Source organism: Physella acuta, unplaced genomic scaffold (assembly GCF_028476545.2).
Source record: "Physella acuta isolate Inbredline_101_S28 unplaced genomic scaffold, ASM2847654v3 ptg000533l, whole genome shotgun sequence".
NCBI classification, from domain to species: Eukaryota; Metazoa; Mollusca; class Gastropoda; family Physidae; genus Physella; species Physella acuta.
In genome coordinates this window covers 674,796-693,963 of record NW_026732052.1, presented here as the reverse complement: position 1 = coordinate 693,963, position 19,168 = coordinate 674,796, and the positions used below count along the sequence as shown (strand labels likewise).

The 19,168-nt window shown below is 39.7% G+C and overlaps 1 protein-coding gene across 1 annotated transcript; it reads left to right on the top strand.

Annotated features, from left to right (window-relative positions):
* The first annotated feature begins 3,584 nt into the window (after nucleotides 1-3,584).
* Nucleotides 3,585-18,430, top strand: LOC131945257 (HHIP-like protein 1). Its single transcript, XM_059306321.1, has 13 exons — nucleotides 3,585-3,825; nucleotides 4,707-4,895; nucleotides 5,752-6,033; nucleotides 6,861-7,071; nucleotides 7,398-7,754; nucleotides 11,529-11,614; nucleotides 12,500-12,669; nucleotides 12,851-12,994; nucleotides 13,870-13,999; nucleotides 14,286-14,422; nucleotides 15,484-15,565; nucleotides 16,480-16,562; nucleotides 17,966-18,430. The coding sequence occupies exons 2-13, from the start codon at nucleotides 4,735-4,737 to the stop codon at nucleotides 18,301-18,303; spliced, it is 2,181 nt and encodes a 726-aa protein (XP_059162304.1). The 5' UTR covers nucleotides 3,585-3,825; nucleotides 4,707-4,734; the 3' UTR covers nucleotides 18,304-18,430.
* The last annotated feature ends 738 nt before the right edge of the window (nucleotides 18,431-19,168 follow it).

The following is a 19,168-nucleotide window of genomic DNA, read 5'->3' as shown; positions in this document are numbered from 1 at the left end:
AGTGAGAGTAGGTTGGAACTCTAATTCCTGGGGTTGGGGGGGGGGGGGGGAACGGACGGGGGTGACACGGCACTTTTTAAATGTACATTGCCTTTTCTTCCGGGGAGATGCCTGAAAGAAACACTAGTTGCAAACATTCAAATAAATATTCACAGCAAAACGCTTTCATCGACATACAATGTAGGATGTGTTTGATTGTTGTCAATGCTATTGTCTATTGTGATCATTTCGTTGTGTAAGTACTAGGCTGTTATTGTGTTACTGTTAGGATTTTCATCTTGTTCAAGCTCTCTTCGATTGATGCGTTGGGACAGGAACTCGATTTCGCCTCTCCTCGTGTATGTCAGTACCCCCCCCCCCCCCCCCCCATTTAGTTTTTTTTTTAATGAACACTTTAAAGCTTGAAGCGGCTGCTTCAAACCACGTGATACAGCTATAACACACTTTCTTCTGCCAGATGTTTTGGTACACACGTTTCAGAACTCTGAACACATTAGGTCACGGTAAACTGAGTTCTTACACATCACATCTTTTTTTTTTTACTACAAAATGTAAACATCGAGAATTCTCACAGGATATTGTGCAATAGCAATCGTACCCCCCCCCCCCCCCAATCTCTTTCCTACACACACACACACTTACACAGTATTACACACACGTAATGCACTCGGCCATGCCGTTTATTTGTCTGTTATTAAATGCATCTTTGAATGAACGCCAGACAGTGCGCGCGCATATGGTCGTCATGATAGCGAGGCTACAGCACGTGAGAGCCATTGTGTACAAGTTGTAACACTCTTCTCTTACTTTCTTAACCTTCAACTTCACAAATAAAACAGTGTTTCTTTCAGACATATTTTCGGGGGGGGGGGGGCTAGAGCACGTCCACCGCCCCCTATCGAAATAGTACACATATATATTATAGAGTTAATATATAGCTTAACCTATGTCCATTTACCTCCTTCCGAAAGTTTCAAGTGCCCCCCCCCCCCCCAACCTTCAGGGAAAAACGTCTGAAATAAACATAAGTGTTTCTTCCAGACTCCGGGGGGGGGGGGGGGGGGAAGCACTTGACATTTTCGACGGGGAGGGGGCGGACGGGCGAACTGCATTTTCCGTGGGGGGAGGGGGCTCGGTCCCCCCCCCCCCCCCACCCCGAAGAGATGCCTTAAAGAAACTGACAAACACTGATATTTAAACATTCAGCCTCCCCTTCCTGGGAAAGTGACGTCATACATTGAAGTCCTTCCCTAGAAAACTGGCGAGAGAAATAAAAAAAAAGTGATGCAGTGTACCAATAAAATGGATTTTTAAAAAATTGTTGCTAATTATTTTAAGGACATGGCGCATTGCACGCATCTCCGCCGCTTAAAACTCCCGCCGTAAAATACGTCACAAGTCGAACTTTATCCCGCACATTTAACACACTTTTTTCCCCCCTGCGAGTTTTATCACCATGTTATAACCCCAAGGCCACGTTTCTATCGTAACACACGCTCATCAAAGTGAATGAGTTGTGAGTTACGCCATGTTTTTTTTTTTTTTTTTTTTAAATATTTCGTTTTAAAAGTGTGATCGGGAGACTAAACAATGAGGCGTCACACGAGTAAGGCTAAACACTTGAAAGTTTTTTTTTATACGTGTGCTGCTGGAAATCCATTCCGATTGAAGTGTGGATGCGGAACAGTAGCGTAGGCAAGAGCAGTGGCGTAGGCAGGGGGGGGGGGGTTAGGGGGGGGGGTCATACCCCCCATAGACCCCTCGGGGGGGGGGGGGTGCAAATCGAAAGTTTGTCCCCGGGTAAAAATTGGAACCCCCCCTTGAGACGATCCTGGCTCCGCCACTGGGCAAGAGGGGGGGGGGGGTAGGGGGGGTTATAACCCCTCCCATGGACCCCCCTATATAAATAGTCATATATATATATATGACTATATATATGACTATATATATGACTATATATATATATATATAGCCTATAGTTTTATATATATAGTTATATAGCCTATAGTTATATATATATATATATATATATATATATATGATTATATACGTATGGAAACATTTTTGAGCCCCTCCCATGACCGATTCCTGGCTACGCCACTGATACGTATAGACCACAATGGCGGATAGGAAAGTCGATGGAGGAATGCCAGTAGTCGCAATCCCCCCACCCCACCTATTCCCACTATCTAAAAATTCTTGCAGTTAAACTTGACCATGTCAATCAGAGCAGCATCAAAGTGAACAGCTGAGTTGATCTGCATCTCAGGAGACGCGCGTATGCTTAACCATTAACCCAGATTTTTCTTTCAGACTTCTTTCCAGACAGGGGGTGGGGGGTGGGGCAGATCACCCCCCCCCCTCACCTTAATACCCGGTAGAAATAAGGGAAAAAAACATTTTCTAGATAGAAAAAAATATTTTTTAACTAGTGTCCTCCTCACTCCCCTCCTCCCCCGCCCTCGGAGAAAAATATATAAAACAAGCCCTGTAACCCGCCGCCACCACCACCACCACTCCGTTTAAAGGTTTTGCTTGGATCTACTCATGATAAATAAAAAAAAAAAATCTTTCCACATGACCAGTAAAGCGGTAGGCCCTACTCACGTTCTAAACTTTCGAGCAACAAGGCGCTGCCTTCACCATAAACATAACGTATCAAATCATGAACATATCCTACAACCTTGAATAAGGCACTGTCTTAATCATTAACCTAACGTAGCAAAGCATGAACATATCCTACAATCTTGAACAAGGCGCTGCCTTAACCATAAACCTAACGTATCAAAGCAAGTGTTTGGGAGCAAAAAACTGTTTTAAAAATCAAATTTGACAAGCAAAGAGTCCACTATCAAAAGCTATCTCTTTGATAGCTTCAGTAATGCGTTATTAATTTTCTTTTTTATTAAAACACGGGGCAATGTGTAGCAGGAAGCGACAGAACTATCAAGGAAGGATGGTTAGACTTGCAGGAACCGCCATATTACCAAGTTCTATAACTCTACCGGTCATAAAGTTCCACAACTCTATCCGCCATAAAAGTTCTACAACTCTACCCCCACATAAATTACACTACCAAGTTTAACAACTCTATCCAACATATTACCAAGTTCAACAAATCTACCCACAATAAAAGTTCTACAAATCTACCCCACATAAACTATATTACCAAGTTCTACAACTCACACATAAACTATATTACCAAGTTCTACAATGCCCACATAAACTATATTACCAAGTTCTACAACCCCCACATAAACTATATAACCAAGTTCTACAACTCACACTTAAACTACGTTACCTAAGTTCAACAACTCTACCCGCCATAAAAGTTCTACAACTCTACCCCACATAAACTACATTACAAAGTTCTACAACTCTATCCGCCATATTCCAGGATGTACATCTCCACCTGCCGTGCTACCAAGCTCCACAACGCTACACTCCCCTGATACCAAGTCCCTAAACTCTGATTGCCCAATTACTCCGCACCGCGTGAGTGCTTATAAACTTGCTCACCTCTTCCCGTATCGCCAACTGCATCTTCTTGTCTGCACGTACAACGCTTACCTCCCTTCCCTTCCTTCACTAAGAAAAAATTTATTTCTAACCGTTTTCTTCGAACCATAGAAGCAGGAATTATTTTTCTTCGCGCGAGCAAGTTTGCACATGCGCAGCAGAGCGATAAACTTCTGGCGATTATTTTTTTTAAACTTTGAACAAACAAATGCTGTGAGCTTATGAGAGTTGACGTTCTTGAATAATTCACACATCACTAGTTTTCCTAGGCTGTGTGAGACAGACATGACTATAGAAGATATATAAGTAAGTAAGGGTTAAATGTAATTTTAGTGTTAGAAAAATGTAAGATAATATTGTAATTATGTAAGTGCTAGGTTAATAACAATGTTGTATTAAAAATTGAATAAAAGTACTTGCATTTGGATTTGGAGTGTAAAAAGTACTTGGTATTCTTTGCTGTTTAGGCTGAGATTGTTAAAAGTTATGGAGCAAGTATGTAATGTAATTTGTAAAGTGTTAGATTTCAATTGGATATTGGTATACGTTATTTTAATGTAAGATGTTAATTTTTCTTTGTAGGTTGGTGTGTACATTATGTGTGTAGGCCTACATGTTAATTTACACATGCTGAAGGTCACCAACATTAATATGCGTTAGTAACACCGAATATCTTGAACTATTTCTTTGTCTCATGTTTGTCTTAATGCTAGAAATGTCGGGTTGCCAGATATTTCGAAACACCATGTTACATTGCATTCACAATTTTTGTTCTTATAGTTATTATCATTTATTTAATACAATTTCTAAATATTAGGCCTAAAGAATTAATTATCATGTCATTATGGTTATAATTATTATAATCATTATAATTATTATTATTGTTATTCTTATTATTAATTATTCTTATTATTTTTATTGATATTATTATTATTATTATTATTATTAATTATTAATAATTAATTATTATTATTATTATTATTATTATTATTATTATTATTATTATCATCATCATCATCATCATCATCATCATCATCATCATCATCATCATTATTATTATTATTATTATTATTATTATTATTATTATTATTATTATCATCATCATCATCATCATCATCATCATCATCATCATCATCATCATCATCATCATCATTATTATTATTATTATTATTATAAAAATTACACAGACTTAACCCTACCGTATAAAGTGGAGCGATGTCAAGGACGGCCAGTGGACGTGTTCTGGCGCTTGGTGCCTTGAGCCTGCTACTGGTAGACGTTTGGTGCCACCCACAATGTCTGGATTTCCGGGCGCCATTCACACCGTCAGAACCGTTGGGGTTCTGTTCAGATTATTCCAGTCTGGGCTGTTGTAGGTCGGTCCCTTGTTTGTTCATTTCTTGTAGACATCTTTAGATGGGTGACATGTTTGTTCATTTCTTGTAGACATCATTAGATGGGTGACATGTTTGTCCATTTGTTGTAGACATCATTAGATTGTAGACATTTATGTCCATTTCTAGTAAACAATATTAGATAGATGGGTGATATGTTTGTCCATATCTTATAGACACCATTAGATGGGTGACATGTTTGTCCACTTGTTGTAGACATCATTAGATGGGTGACATGTTTGTCCATATCTTGTAGACATCATTAGATAGATTGGTGATATATTTGTCCATTTGTTGTAGACATTAGATTGGTGATATGTTTGTCCATTTGTTGTAGACAGTAGATTGGTGATATGTTTGTCCATTTGTTGTAGACATTAGATTGGTGATATGTTTGTCCATTTGTTGTAGACATTAGATGGGTGATATATTTGTCCATTTGTTGTAGACATCATTAGATGGGTGATATGTTTGTCCATTTGTTGTAGACATCATTAGATTGGTGATATATTTGTCCATTTGTTGTAGACATTAGATTCGTGATGTTTGTCCATTTGTTGTAGACATCATTAGATGGGTGATATGTTTGTCCATTTGTTGTAGACATTAGATTGGTGATATATTTGTCCATTTGTTGTAGGCATCATTAGATAGATGGATGACTTGTTTGTCTATCATTAGATAGATGAGCTGTTTATTTGGCCATATCTTGTAGATTTCATATTTGTTGCGTCGAATACCTCCCCCCCCCTCGACCTTTACCCCAACCCCATTCATGATTTTACAAACGGGATTTTTGAAACCTTTTTACACGCAACACATTTTTTATTTCTACTAGTGTAGAGACTGATGGAATTCTTAAAATACAGTATGATTACGTCATGTCCAAAGCCACGGAGGAGGAAAGGTCACGGTGTGGCCAGATGGTCAAGGACATCACGTGCCAGCACTGCTCGCCCTACGCGGCTCACATCTATGACGCCGAGGGCACGTCGAGGGCGCGTGGGTTCCCGGGCCTGTGCCGGGGCTACTGTGAGAGCTACTACGATCAGTGCAGGAACCTGACCACGCTACTGTACCCTAGGCTCAAAGACCGGACAATTTTGGATTCCAAAGACAGGTATAGTAAATGTTGTTTGTTGGGGATGTGTGTGTGTGGGGAGGGGGGGGGGGGTCCAAAGACAGGTGTAGTAAATGTTGTTTGTTGGGGATGTACTGGAGGGAGGGCGTCCAAAGACAGTTATTGTTATGTTGTTCATTAGTGGTGTATTGGGGGGGGGGGGGGCGTTCAAAGACAGGTGTAATAAATGTTCGTTGATGATGTACTGGGGGGGGGGGCGTCCTAAGACAGGTATAGTAAATGTTGTTCGTTGGGGATGTGGGGGGGGGGGGGGGCGGCCAAAGACAGGTGTAATAAATGTTGTTCGTTGGGGATGTACTGGGGGGGGGGCGTCCAAAGACAGGTATAATAAATGTTCGTTGGTGATGTAGGGGGGGGGGGCGTCCAAAGACAGGTACGGTAATGTTGTTCATTGGTGATGTACTAGGTCGGCGTATGGTGTTCTACTTTCTATCTAGGTTTGATGGGCACCTGAATAATCAGGGCAAAGTAAAGGCTGGTGGGCATAGAGCAGATACACTTTCATATCAGATGAATTCTACTTCATCTACCGTATGAACAGTTAGACCTTGATTTTTTTTTCTTAATTTCATTTATTTCATCTTTTGTAACATTTTTGAAAATTATCTAGACCCAAGGCGGTGCTTTGGACTTGTGTAAATAAAGTTTATAACTAAGAAAGGCTGTGGAATCAAAGGTTGTATACTTTAAAAATTACACCGGCTACATCATCGGGATTCAAGTCCTTAAGCCAGTTCGCTCGGCATACTTCAGTTATAATAGGTTATTTCATGAAATCAATGCAGCAAACTTGTTTCTACCCCCAGTTTCTGCCGCAGTGTGGCTCTGAGTGACGCAGACTATTGCTATCCCGACCTACTACAAAACCCGATGCTCTTACGAAACCTGAGCAACATCCAAGCCGGCAATGCACCCGCTGGGTGTTTGTGCTTGGAGAAGATCGGCAAAAAGCTGGCCAATCCGCTGTGGGCGCGTCACGCGGGAGACAACTCCAAAAGATTATTTGTGGCCGAACAGGCAAGTCAAGTAATAGGGCTGGTAAGTAGGTCACCAACCGGTTCTGCGGCTCAATAAAATTTGCATGAGCCATAGAACTGTTGGTGACCTACTTACCAGCCCGATTTTAACATGTCTTTTCCGGTATTATTTCCTTCCAAACATTCAGTAAATGATTAAAACATCTGCCTCAACATCATTTTTATAATATCCAAAGATGAAAAAAAAAACGTCTTAAAGATTTTTAATAAAACATGCAATTCTGTGTCAATAAAATTGATAAACATAAACATTTCTTACAGCGATTGCCAGCTATTTTATCTTCTTTTTTTTCTTCATCTTACCAGAGGGGGCGAGTATACATATACAACACGCACACAAGAAAACGGATACGTTCTCCTTTCCTAGACTTCAGCAAGAAAGTCGTCGTAGATGGACACGAGGGGGATGAACGCGGCTTCCTGGGCATGGCCTTCCACCCCTCCTTCTCGGAGAATGGACGGTTCTTTGTGTACTACGTCATGAAAACGAGAGAGGACGAGGCGATTCCAAAAGAGCTGGTGGGGTTGGCGTCGAGCTTCGACACCAAGGTCCGCGTCAGTGAGCTGAGGGTGATGGGAGACAACCCGAACAGGGCCGATCATCAGTTTGAGCGGGTCATCCTGGAGGTGCCGCAGCCGCATGATAATCATAATGGAGGGGAGGTAACTATAACTAAGTGTTCGATAAATATAATGGAGGGGAGGTAAATATAACACACGTCGGATAAATATAATGGAGGGGAGGTAAATATAACTAAGTGTTTGATAAATATAATGGAGGGGAGGCTACTATAACTAAGTATTTGATAAATATAATGGAGGGGAGGTTACTATAATTAAGTGTTTGATAAATATAATGGAGGGGAGGTTACTATAACACACGTCGGATAAATATAATGGAGGTGAGATTGTTACGGGTCAGTTGTATGTTAGATAGAAATAGGCTAGAATAATCTAGAACTAGGGGAGAGTGCGTGTGTGGGTTGAGTTTACCCTAGAGTATTGTTAACCCCGGTGTGTTTATGTATTGTTATTAACACGTGTTTATTAACTCAGCTTCGCGTGTGTTTGTTTGTTGTTAAAATTGACATCGAAAATTAGCCCACTTCTGATTGCTCTATAGATCTGAAATTTGGCATGCAGGCTACTTTCGCCTAACAATTTCAGATGCAATCATAACAACTAGCAATTAGAGACCGTAATTAGCTTAATTTAATTACGCCCTAAGGACCATAAAATTGAGGACATGATTTCTAAAGATACCGACAAGACTGGAGGCCTATTGACACAGTTACTTCGATGTGAGCGCGCTGGCCGTGATCGTATAGTGGTTAGTACTTCGCGTTGTGGCCGCGACAACCCAGGTTCGAATCCTGGTCGCTCAAGATTTTTAGTCCGTGTATTTATAAACACTTAGTCAAGTCATACTTAATCAAGTCATTAGATAAAGTAGAAAATAAACTATATAAAAAACTTTTTTAAAAACCACGTTTTTCATGTGTAGCAACGGACTAAAAAGGAGAAAATAAAATACTTAAAAAAAACTTTAAAAAAAACCACGTTTTTCTTGTGGACTAAAAAGTAGAAAATAACTATTTACATACATTTGATGACAAAAAACGTGGGTCGGGCAGATGGGTCGGGAAATTTGATGGTGAACGTACCCACGTTTTTTGTCATCAAATGTATGTAAATAGTTATTTTCTACTTTTTAGTCCACAAGAAAAACGTGGTTTTTTAAAAAGTTTTTTAAAAGTATTTTATCCCAATGTCGAATGCGGTATAAAATCCGGAGTGAATGGATGTATAGGGGTTACTTGATAGCGTTTAGGGCGAGGGCTACTCTGTTGTGGAAAGCTGAGACCAAATAAAAGTACTGAAGATTGTCACGAATCGTTGTCTGAGTTGAACTAAACCCGGACTTAACAGAGGTAACTATAAACGAGTGTTCTATACATAATATGATGGAGGGGAGGTAAATATAAAAAAAATGGCGGGGAGGTAAATATAACATACGTTGGATAAATATAATGGAGCGAAGGTTACTATAAAGAAAAATAAATAAATAAAATACTTAAAAAAAACTTTTTAAAAAACCACGTTTTTCTTGTGGACTAAAAAGTAGAAAATAAATTTTCATACATTTGATGACAAAAAACGTGGGTACGTTCACCATCAAATTTCCCGACCCATCTGCCCGACCCACGTTTTTTGTCATCAAATGTATGAAAATTTATTTTCTACTTTTTAGTCCACAAGAAAAACGTGGTTTTTTAAAAAGTTTTTTTTAAGTATTTTATTTTCTCCTTTTTAGTCCGTTGCTACACATGAAAAACGTGGTTTTTAAAAAAGTGTTTATAAATACACGGACTAAAAATCTTGAGCGACCAGGATTCGAACCTGGGTTGTCGCGGCCACAACGCGAAGTACTAACCACTATACGATCACGGCCAGCGCGCTCACATCGATTGGGGCCGAAGTAACTGTGTCAATAGGCCTCAAGTCTTGTCGGTATCTTTAGAAATCATGTCCTCAATTTTATGGTCCTTGGGGCGTAATTAAATTAAGCTAATTACAGTCACTAATTGCTAGTTTTTATGATTGCATCTGAAATTGTTAGGCGAAAGTAGCATGCATGCCAAATTTCAGGTCCCTAGAGCAATCAGAAGTGGGCTAATTTTCGATGTCAATTTTAACAACAAACATCTAAACAACCAAACAAACAAACGCGAAGCTGAGTTAAGAAAAACGTGTTAATAAAGGGGAGGGGAGTTTTTTCATATTGGGGAGGGGTAAGTAGAACAGACGTTCTATAAACAGGCGTTCGATAAAAATAATGGGTTGGAGGTAACTATAAAGAAAAATTTGATATTCATAATTCAGGGTGTTAACTATAATAAAGACGTTCAAGAATCATAATACATGTTTTTTTTTAAAAATAAAAATGGATATTCTGATTGTGTGACTTTAAAACAGGATGTGTTTCTACCAATGGAGTTGAGTCCAACATTTTTGCCTTTTATCTCTATAATGTAACCACATAACTAGATGCTGACGACGACCTATGTACGAAACGTCGTGTTGTAACTGTATCTGTCCTTAAATTGTGAACTATCTGCACTATCTATTTTCCGAATATTTTTATATTTGCCCCTGCGTATCGCCATACTAAAGGCACTAAAATAACAAGTCGGGTGATAATATAGAGCTCTAAATTATGTAGTTTTAAAAGGGTGATATGGGTTTCTAGCGAAAAAAAGAGAAAAAAGTAAATCAAATTATTCTCACGTAAGATAGTTCAGGTTCCAATTTTTTTTTACGAACTTTCAAAACATTTCGGAAGAAAAGAGTGAGTGTGTGGTTTTTGTGAAGAGGCAACGTATGCGTTAGAATAGTGAGTAACAACTTTAATGATAAAGCCAGTAATGAAGACATCACAAGATCCGCTAAAGTGGGTGATTAAGATTTACGGGACGTTTAATTATTCATGGCGTCTGTGGATTTTTTTTTTGTGTGATTTTTGTGTGTTTTTTTCATATCAAGAGAAGAGTACATTGAAGGATTTGTGTTAACTGAACACATTTGTACATCTCAGTACTAGTGTCTGGTTCTTAGCACTTGTACTCTGTTGTTGGGTAGTGATGTTGGGTGGTGATGTTGGGGTGGTGATGTTGGGTGGTGATGTTGGGTGGTGATGTTGGGTGGTGATGTTGTGGTGGTGTTGTTGAGTGGTGATGTTGTGGTGGTGATGTTGGGTGGTGATGTGTGGGGTGGTGATGTTGTGGTGTTGTTGTTGGGTGGTGATGTTGTGGTGGTGATGTGTGGGGTGGTGATGTTGGGGTGGTGATGTTGTGGTGTTCTTGTTGGGTGGTGATGTTGTGGTGGTGATGTGTGGGGTGGTGATGTTGGGTGGTGATGTTGGGAAAGGTATGTTTGTGTGATGATGATGGGACTGTGATGTTTGGGTGTGGATATTGAAATGGTGATGTATTGGCGGTGATTCTAGAATAGTCATCGATGAGTGGTGGTGTTTGGAAAGCGATGTTGGGGGTGATGCTGGAATAGCGATGTTAATGGTGATGATAGTATTAGAAAAGAATTGATTAAAAATTAATAATAATAATATAAAGAGTATCAATTGTAGTGGTATTGGGTTACAATAGTGATGTTATGGTGTCTGATTTAGGATATGAATGTTGCGTTACTTATAATTAAAATAGTGATCAGATTTCTATCAAGTTTATTTTTTTAAAACCTCAATTCTTGGCAGTGATGTTGTGCTGATGATGTAACAATATACTGATGTTTGGATGGTGATGATGTGTTCATGATGTTGTGATCATGATGTTGTATTAGTAATGTTTGGATGGTGATGTTGTGCTAATGATGTTGTGATCATAATTAAACGACTACCTTTATATTTGTTTACACCCGAAGCTGTTCTTTGGCCTGGATGGTTACCTGTACATCTCTGTAGGCGATGGCGGAGGTTCAGGTGACCCAATGGGAGCAGGTCAAGACAGGTAGGTTGAGTTGACCTGACAGGTTGGGAGAGTACAGGAGTGGCGTCTAGCAGGGGGGGGTGGTCATTTTATATCAGAATTAAGTCAGATTATGCTTAGTAGAGGCTGTTTATACACATACCCAGGCCATCTACCACCCGCTAACATCCCACACAAACTACTCACACCACACACAAAAACATTTTTTTCCTTAGAAGTGATCAATACGAAACACTTATGTACAACATAAAGGATTGCATTATTGTTTAGTAAAACTACAAGTAAATATTCTCACTTGCAATGGCATAACACACACACACATGCACACACACACGCACTCCTATTTGATTAGCTGCTACATCATAGAACGTTGCACAGATAAAGTCCTCTCCCTTGAGTACATCAATTGTGTGAAGAGAAAGGGGGGGGGGGGGGGGGGATTGTCTGGTACATGGGCGACATCTGGTTCTTCTCACCTTACCGGCCAGGCTTTGTGTTCGGATTTCCTATTCGCTATAATCTAATAGCCTATTAAACTATATATATATATATATATATATATATATATATATATATATATATATATATATATATATATATATATATATATATATATATATATATATATACATATACATATATATATACATATATAACGTTATTCGACCTATTGTGTAACATGAACAGGCCGTTAACACTCTCTGCTTTAGTTTCTGGCTCCTTAAATTAACACCTCAAATATTCAAATGTTGTCTATATAGAGGAATTCACAGAGTCGTAGGAGATCCCGAGAATAGATTATTTGCTTGGTATCTTTGAATCAGTGGATGGGGTCCAATATAATTGTTAGAAACACTTTAAATTCTGTATGATTGTTTTCACGGCCTGTAACTCTGATGTTTCTAGGGCTCTGCTTCATGGGAAAATGCTGAGAATTGACGTGGATTCTGAGAAACCTTATGGGATCCCACCAGACAACCCGTTCGTTGGGGTGAGCGGGGTCAGGCCAGAGATATACGCCTACGGCCTGAGGAACATCTGGAGGTGTGGACTGGATAAGGGCTACAACAGAACAGGTGAGTAGTCTCACACCTAATGTTTATCGGGGTATGAACTTGGTAAAGGCATCAATAAAATGGATGAATAGCTTTGTACCTTTCGCACATAGAGTTTCTTTCATGCATCCCTCCTGCACGAAATAGAAAAAAAAATTAAATATAGAAAATATATTATTTAATCCATATTTATTTGACCTAGATGAACCAAGTGGCCGGGTACTTTGTGGTGATGTAGGCCAAAACAAATTTGAAGAAATCGATCTTCTGGTCAAGGGAGGCAACTACGGGTGGAATTCTCGTGAAGGCTACGAGTGTTTTGACGACGAGACTTGCGGTAAAATAGGTAATTTACATATCCAATTTATCAGCTGCGAGCAATACAACATTGTAGTTAATTAAATACGTTTTCCTTCTGAATCTTGAGCTGAAAAAACTTTTCAGACTACTACGGCCTAAATCTGTATCAGAGAACCACACAGTAAATAAAAGGATGAAAAATGTACTAATTAGATTCGTAGGCAATTTCGCGAAATTGCGTAAGTCTGTCTTTTAATATACAGTGTAGAGTGTAGAGCTTCATACACATTGAGATAGACTATTGGTAGTCAGACCAGGATCACGTGCAACGAGACTTTCCGAACGTTGCCTCTTGGGCGCTTGTTCGATGGACATTGTTTCTCTGCTCTACTCCAGGTCCTTGTTCTAAGGACATTGTTATGTTTCTCTGCTCTTAAGGACATTTCTAATATTTCTGTAGTCTTAAGGACATTTTTATGTCTCTCTGCTCCTAAGGACATTGACATGTTTCTCTGCTTTTAAGGACATTGTTTTTCTAATCTCAAGGATATTGATTTGTTTCTCTGCTTTTAAGGACATTGTTATGTTTTTCTGCTCCTAAGGACATTGATATGTTTCTCTGCTTTTAAGGACTGTTTCTCTGCTTTTAAGGACATTGTTTTTCTAATCTTAAGGACATTGATATGTTTCTCTGCTCTTAAGGACATTGTTATGTCTCTCTGGTTTTAAGGACATTGTTATGTTTCTCTGCTCTTAAGGACATTGATATGTTACTCTGCTCTTAAGGACATTGTTATGTTTCTCTGCTCTTAAGGACATTTTTTTCTAATCTTTAGGACATTGTTATATCTCTCTGCTCTTAAGGACATTGTTATGTTTCTGCTCTTAAGGATATTGTTATGTCTCTCTGATCATCTCCAGGTACTGAGGTGTTGCCCGTGCATGCCTACAACCACACGACAGGCAAGTCTGTGACGGGTGGGGTGTTCTACCGAGGGTGTGAGAACCCTTCATTGAACGGCCAGTACATATATGGGGACTACGTCAGCAGGTCAGTCACCTGTGGTGTGTTGGTTGAGTTTGGTGGGGCTGTGGTGTTCGCTAAGCTGTTTTAAATTGAATTCATTTTATTGTTTTTTTTTTCGTTTAAAATTCCCCAAGTTATCATTTTTAATTGGTGTTTACTGGGTTGATAAGGGGAAAAAATTAACAAAACACACTTTCAAGAAATGAAGCAACATGTTAAATGTCTACTAATATCCAGCTATATGATCAAGATGATGATGCCAAATATTTATAAAAATGTCCGTTACCATAGAAACTTGGTCATGTTTCAGTCGCCTGTTCTCATTGGTTGAGTCGGAGGGCCAATGGACAAATAAAGAGGTCAACCTCTGCGGGCCTTCCCTGTGCCAGGGTTGGCTGGTTGGTGAGATGAAGGACTACGTTTTGTCGTTTGGGGAGGATGAGGACGGTAGGTTGGTGTGTTAGGGTTGGCTGGTTGAGTGGTTGGCGAGATGAAGGACTACGTTTTGTCGTTTGGGGAGGATGAGGACGGTAGGTTGGTGTGTTAGGGTTTGCTGGTTGAGTGGTTGGCGAGATGAAGGACTACGTTTTGTCGTTTGGGGAGGACGAGGACGGTAGGTTGGTGTGTTAGGGTTGGCTGGTTGGCTGGTTGAGTGGTTGGCGAGATGAAGGACTACGTTTTGTCTTTTCGGGAGGATGAGGACGGTAGGATGGTGTGTTAGGGTTGGCTGGTTGGCTGGTTGAGTGGTTGGCGAGATGAAGGACTACGTTTTGTCTTTTGTGGAAGATGAGGACGGTAGGTTGGTGTTTTAGGGTTGGCTGGTTGAGTGGTTGGCTGGCTGAGTGGTTGGTGAGATGAAGGACTACGTTTTGTCGTTTGGGGAGGATGAGGACGGTAGGTTGGTGTGTTAGGGTTGGCTGGTTGGCTGGTTGAGTGGTTGAGTGGTTGGCTGGTTGAGTGGTTGGCTGGTTGGCTGCTTGAGTGGTTGGCGAGATGGACTACGTTTTGTCGTTTGGGGAGGATGAGGATGGTAGGTTGGTGTGTTAGGGTTGGCTGGTTGGCTGGTTGAGTGGTTGAGTGGTTGGCTGGTTGAGTGGTTGGCTGGTTGGCTGCTTGAGTGGTTGGCGAGATGGACTACGTTTTGTCGTTTGAGGAGGATGAGGACGGTAGTTTGGTGTGTTAGGGTTGGCTGGTTGGCAGGTTGGCGAGATGAAAGACTACGTTTTGTCTTTAGGTTGGCATTTCAAGGTTGGCTGGTTGGTGGGTTATTCAGCTGATTGGTGAAATGCCCAGTTGGATGCCATCTTAATGAATGGACTCTAAAAACTTTACATTTATTAACAGGACGTCAACTGGGCAAAACTAACGAAACATTAATTAACTAACTAGTCATTAAAAAACTAAACTTTAATTAACTTGACATAATACAATCAAGTACAATCTAACAAAACACGAAATAACTAGACTAGAACACCCCATGACACCCGCTGTGTATCTCCGTCTGTCAGGTGAAATCTACTTGCTAACCAGCAAAAGTTCGTCCAGTAGCAAGACTGATGGTGCCATCTTTAAAGTCGTAGATCCCATTACGTAAGTAAACAAATCTGTTTTTTTTAAAAGTATGATTAAAAGTTATAAAGTTCGTTAATCCGGTGTAGGGGGCGGGTCCGTTAAATGAGGAATCACTTTAAAAGGGTTCGTGTGTATTTTTCCCCCCACTTCCAAATTTAACATTTTCATAATTCATCACCCCTGGTATTATTTGATAATAATTGCAATCGTCCTCTGCTTTCATCACCTGTTTATTAGAAACAGTTCAAGTCCATGAATAATGTTTAAGCTTTAGAAAACCAGCGGTTTTAGTTTAGGGGTCATCCATATATGACGTCACGCTTTTTTTTGACGATTTTACCCCCCCCCCCCCTCCCCTCCGTCACACATAGTCACAAAAAGCCAGACCCCCGCCCTAAAATGACGTCACACCTCAGCCTACAACCCCCCCTCAAAATTGCAGTTGAATTTTTCTTAAAACATCGACATTTTTCCAAAAACTTGTCTGAACTCTGTCAACATAGAGTATATGAATCAATTCCTATTACAATTTATTAAAACCGTTTTCTAAAACTCGATATAAGGGCTAAAACTTTTTTTTTAACATTGCTTTTTTATAATGCAAAAGTATAACGTCACACCATCTGACCCCTTCCCACCCCCCACCCCCCTCATCACACACCGTGCCAAAATTACGGACCCCCCTCTCCCCTACGAGTGTGACGTCATTTATGGACGACCCTTTATTCGCCCAACCATTCTAAGCCATGATGCATCTTCTATGCGCTGTGTAATCAGTGCAATCGTCCTCTGTTTCCATCACACTTTCGTTACAAATAGTTGCAAATCCACGTACGATGTTAATTCAAATTGATCCAACCTTTCTAAACCACTGTGCATCATCCATGAGCTATATCTGCACGACCCCCCCCCCTTCTGCTGTTGATCCCCAGGCGAGATGACCCATCCAAGTGTTCTAAGGACTTGACGATGCCGACTTACGCCCGCGCACCGAAACGAAGAAAGCACAGATACGGTAGGTCATGTGATCAAAAGTCTTTTTACTTTCTCGTATATACGTAGTATAGAGAAAGTATTGTAATCGTGCAAAAAAAAAAAAATCGAGATTTTTACAAATCTCGACGTTTTACACCTCACTGATACGGAAAAACATAATTTTGCAATCTTGTCCGTATGTCTGTGTGTGTGTGTGTCTGTCTGTCTGTCTGTCTGTCCGTGTGTAAACACGATAACTTGAGTACCGTTACAGCTAGGTTGATGAAATTTCATATATAAGTATTTTATCAAAATCGTAGATCCGTATCAACTTTTGAGCGATTTCCGATAACCGGAAGTGGTACTTTTCCTACTTTGAATTTTTTAAAAGCCTATAACTTGAGTACTATTTCAGATAGATAAATGAAATTTCACATGTAAGTAAAAGATCTAATTCTCTACCTTCTGTTAAATTTTGAGTAATTTCCGTTGACTGGAAGTAGTAATTTACGCTACTTCCGATTTCTCAAAAAACTAATGTAAATTTTTAAAGTACTAATAATATTGCGCACTATTATACGCGTTTTTATTCGGCGTTTGCTTGGTGCGCAATGTTTTTTTATGAGATTCTATTCTATTTTTAAAAGTTTAAGTATTTAAAATGGATTAAAAATCATAACTATATCCCCAGTTACCATCCCCTGTTGTTTTATATAAGAATATTCGAGAAAGTTTAGGGGAGATCACTACCGGTTTATTATAGATTGTATTTACGTGTTGTATTTACAGCTGCTTTGCGCGGCGTTGACGCTGTTTTAGCTACAAATTCGGTAGTGTGATCTCAATTGCAACAATGCCGTAGACTTATAAAAAAAATATTTAAAATCCTTTCTGGTAGACATATTAATGCTTCTTCTTTATAATCTTGTCGTTAACACGAACCCCACCCCCACCACGATCCTTGCCCATAAGGTAGAGGGACGCTGTCAGAGATCATGTTGCCTGCTCCGTCTGTGAACGTTGTGGCTTGCCAGAAAGAAAAAAAACTTTTTTTGTTGTTGCAAAATACAATACATTCAATGTTACTGTGTTGGTCCCAACAGTTGACTCACCCAGAGGCGTAGCGACCCTTCCCGGCTTCCGGTGACTAACTTTTCGATTTGCACCCCCCCCCCCCCTCAAGATTTTGATTTGCACCCCACCCCCTTCAAACTTTCGATTTTCACCCCCCTCAACCTTTCAATTTATTTTTCCAACCTATTTTGGCGCCCCCTAAGGTCGGCGCCCGGGGACATATGTCGTCCCCCCGCCCCGCCCCCCCCCCTTGCTACGCTACTGGACTCACCCCCCCCCCCCTGATTTATTATATTGGCCTATATAATTTATTATGCTGGCTTATGTTTGACTTTCATATTTTAAACTTGCTATTTTTAATATGTCCAGGCAAAGACCGGCTTACGAGAAAAAGAAAAGTTGCCAGGAAGACGTTCATGAGCCAAATGGGTAACAGCACATCTACGATGACGCGACCAAAAAGCCAAAGGCCTTCGTCTTTCTCGCGATACTGGCGCCTCAAACAACGTACTAAGCGCAGAAGGCAAATGAAAAGATTATGTCGCAAGAATTTTGAAGCTGCGAATGACGAAAAGCTAAGCCCGGGTGAGGAGGACAGGAGAGAAATCTGCCAATCTTACTTCGCGAAAAAAAAGCGGCGAACTAGTAGAAGAAGAGGCCGAAAATACGTGAAAGATGCGACTGCGCTGGAGCAAACTATTAATTAGAACTAATGAATAGTTTTTAGTTGTTGTTTTTTTTTCTTTGTGTTGTTGTTACCAAACAGTATACATTATTTTCTCTTTGCAAAGTTTTAGGTGTTGATTTTTGCTCAATAAAAGTGTAATGCAGTCATGTATTTATAGTTCTGAAGTTTGAATAAACGGGATTTCAATAAAAAATTTTGTAATCAAATATTAAGAAAAGGATTCGTAACTGATTAAACCAGCATTATCGTTTGTTTTCTACCAGGGTTTTTATTTTTTGTCATTATCTCCTTTCTTTTGTCAAAATTATTAATTACGTTTTATTGTTAGCTGGTGTATATTCGATCAAACAGGTTTTGTTCGACAGTGGTGTGACTGGATTTTTTAATGTTTTTATTTTTAACATTGAAAAAGAGGAGATTGTGTGGTCGCCTATCAGCATAAAACAAAGAAAGCTGATTTTATTTTTCCTCGACTCAAGACGTGTACCACAGATTTCTTAAATTAAAATTAAAACTTTCGTGTTAAAAACTGTGTTCTAGAAAAAAAAAACCCTCTAACTTATCATTCAAAACTAAACATAAAACAAGGGGGGTGACGACGGTGTATTGAAATATCTTAATTAAATTGACCGAGATCTAATTTGGGATAGCTGTTATACTGGGATCGATTTCCGGACGGTGACAATTTTTTCTTGAGACTTTTTTTTTCGACGTAAAAATTAAAATATGCCTCAACTGTCATTAAAGAAAAATTCTTTTGCCTGTTTTAAATATATTATTAGAATGGGCTAAATTTCGTCTGTTCTGCAGATCTACAGTAATGGTAGCATTTGAAAAGTGTTAGATCTAGTTAGAAACGGAAGGTTGTTCAAAAAGAAAGACAT

Bases quoted from the DNA above. Each gene is read 5' to 3' on its own strand.
- LOC131945257 (XM_059306321.1), top strand. From the start codon at position 4,735: ATGTCAAGGACGGCCAGTGGACGTGTTCTGGCGCTTGGTGCCTTGAGC. The intron at 7,072-7,397 runs GCAAGTCAAGTA...TCATCTTACCAG, and splicing joins GATTATTTGTGGCCGAACAG to AGGGGGCGAGTATACATATA. The intron at 11,615-12,499 runs GTAGGTTGAGTT...TGATGTTTCTAG, and splicing joins ATGGGAGCAGGTCAAGACAG to GGCTCTGCTTCATGGGAAAA.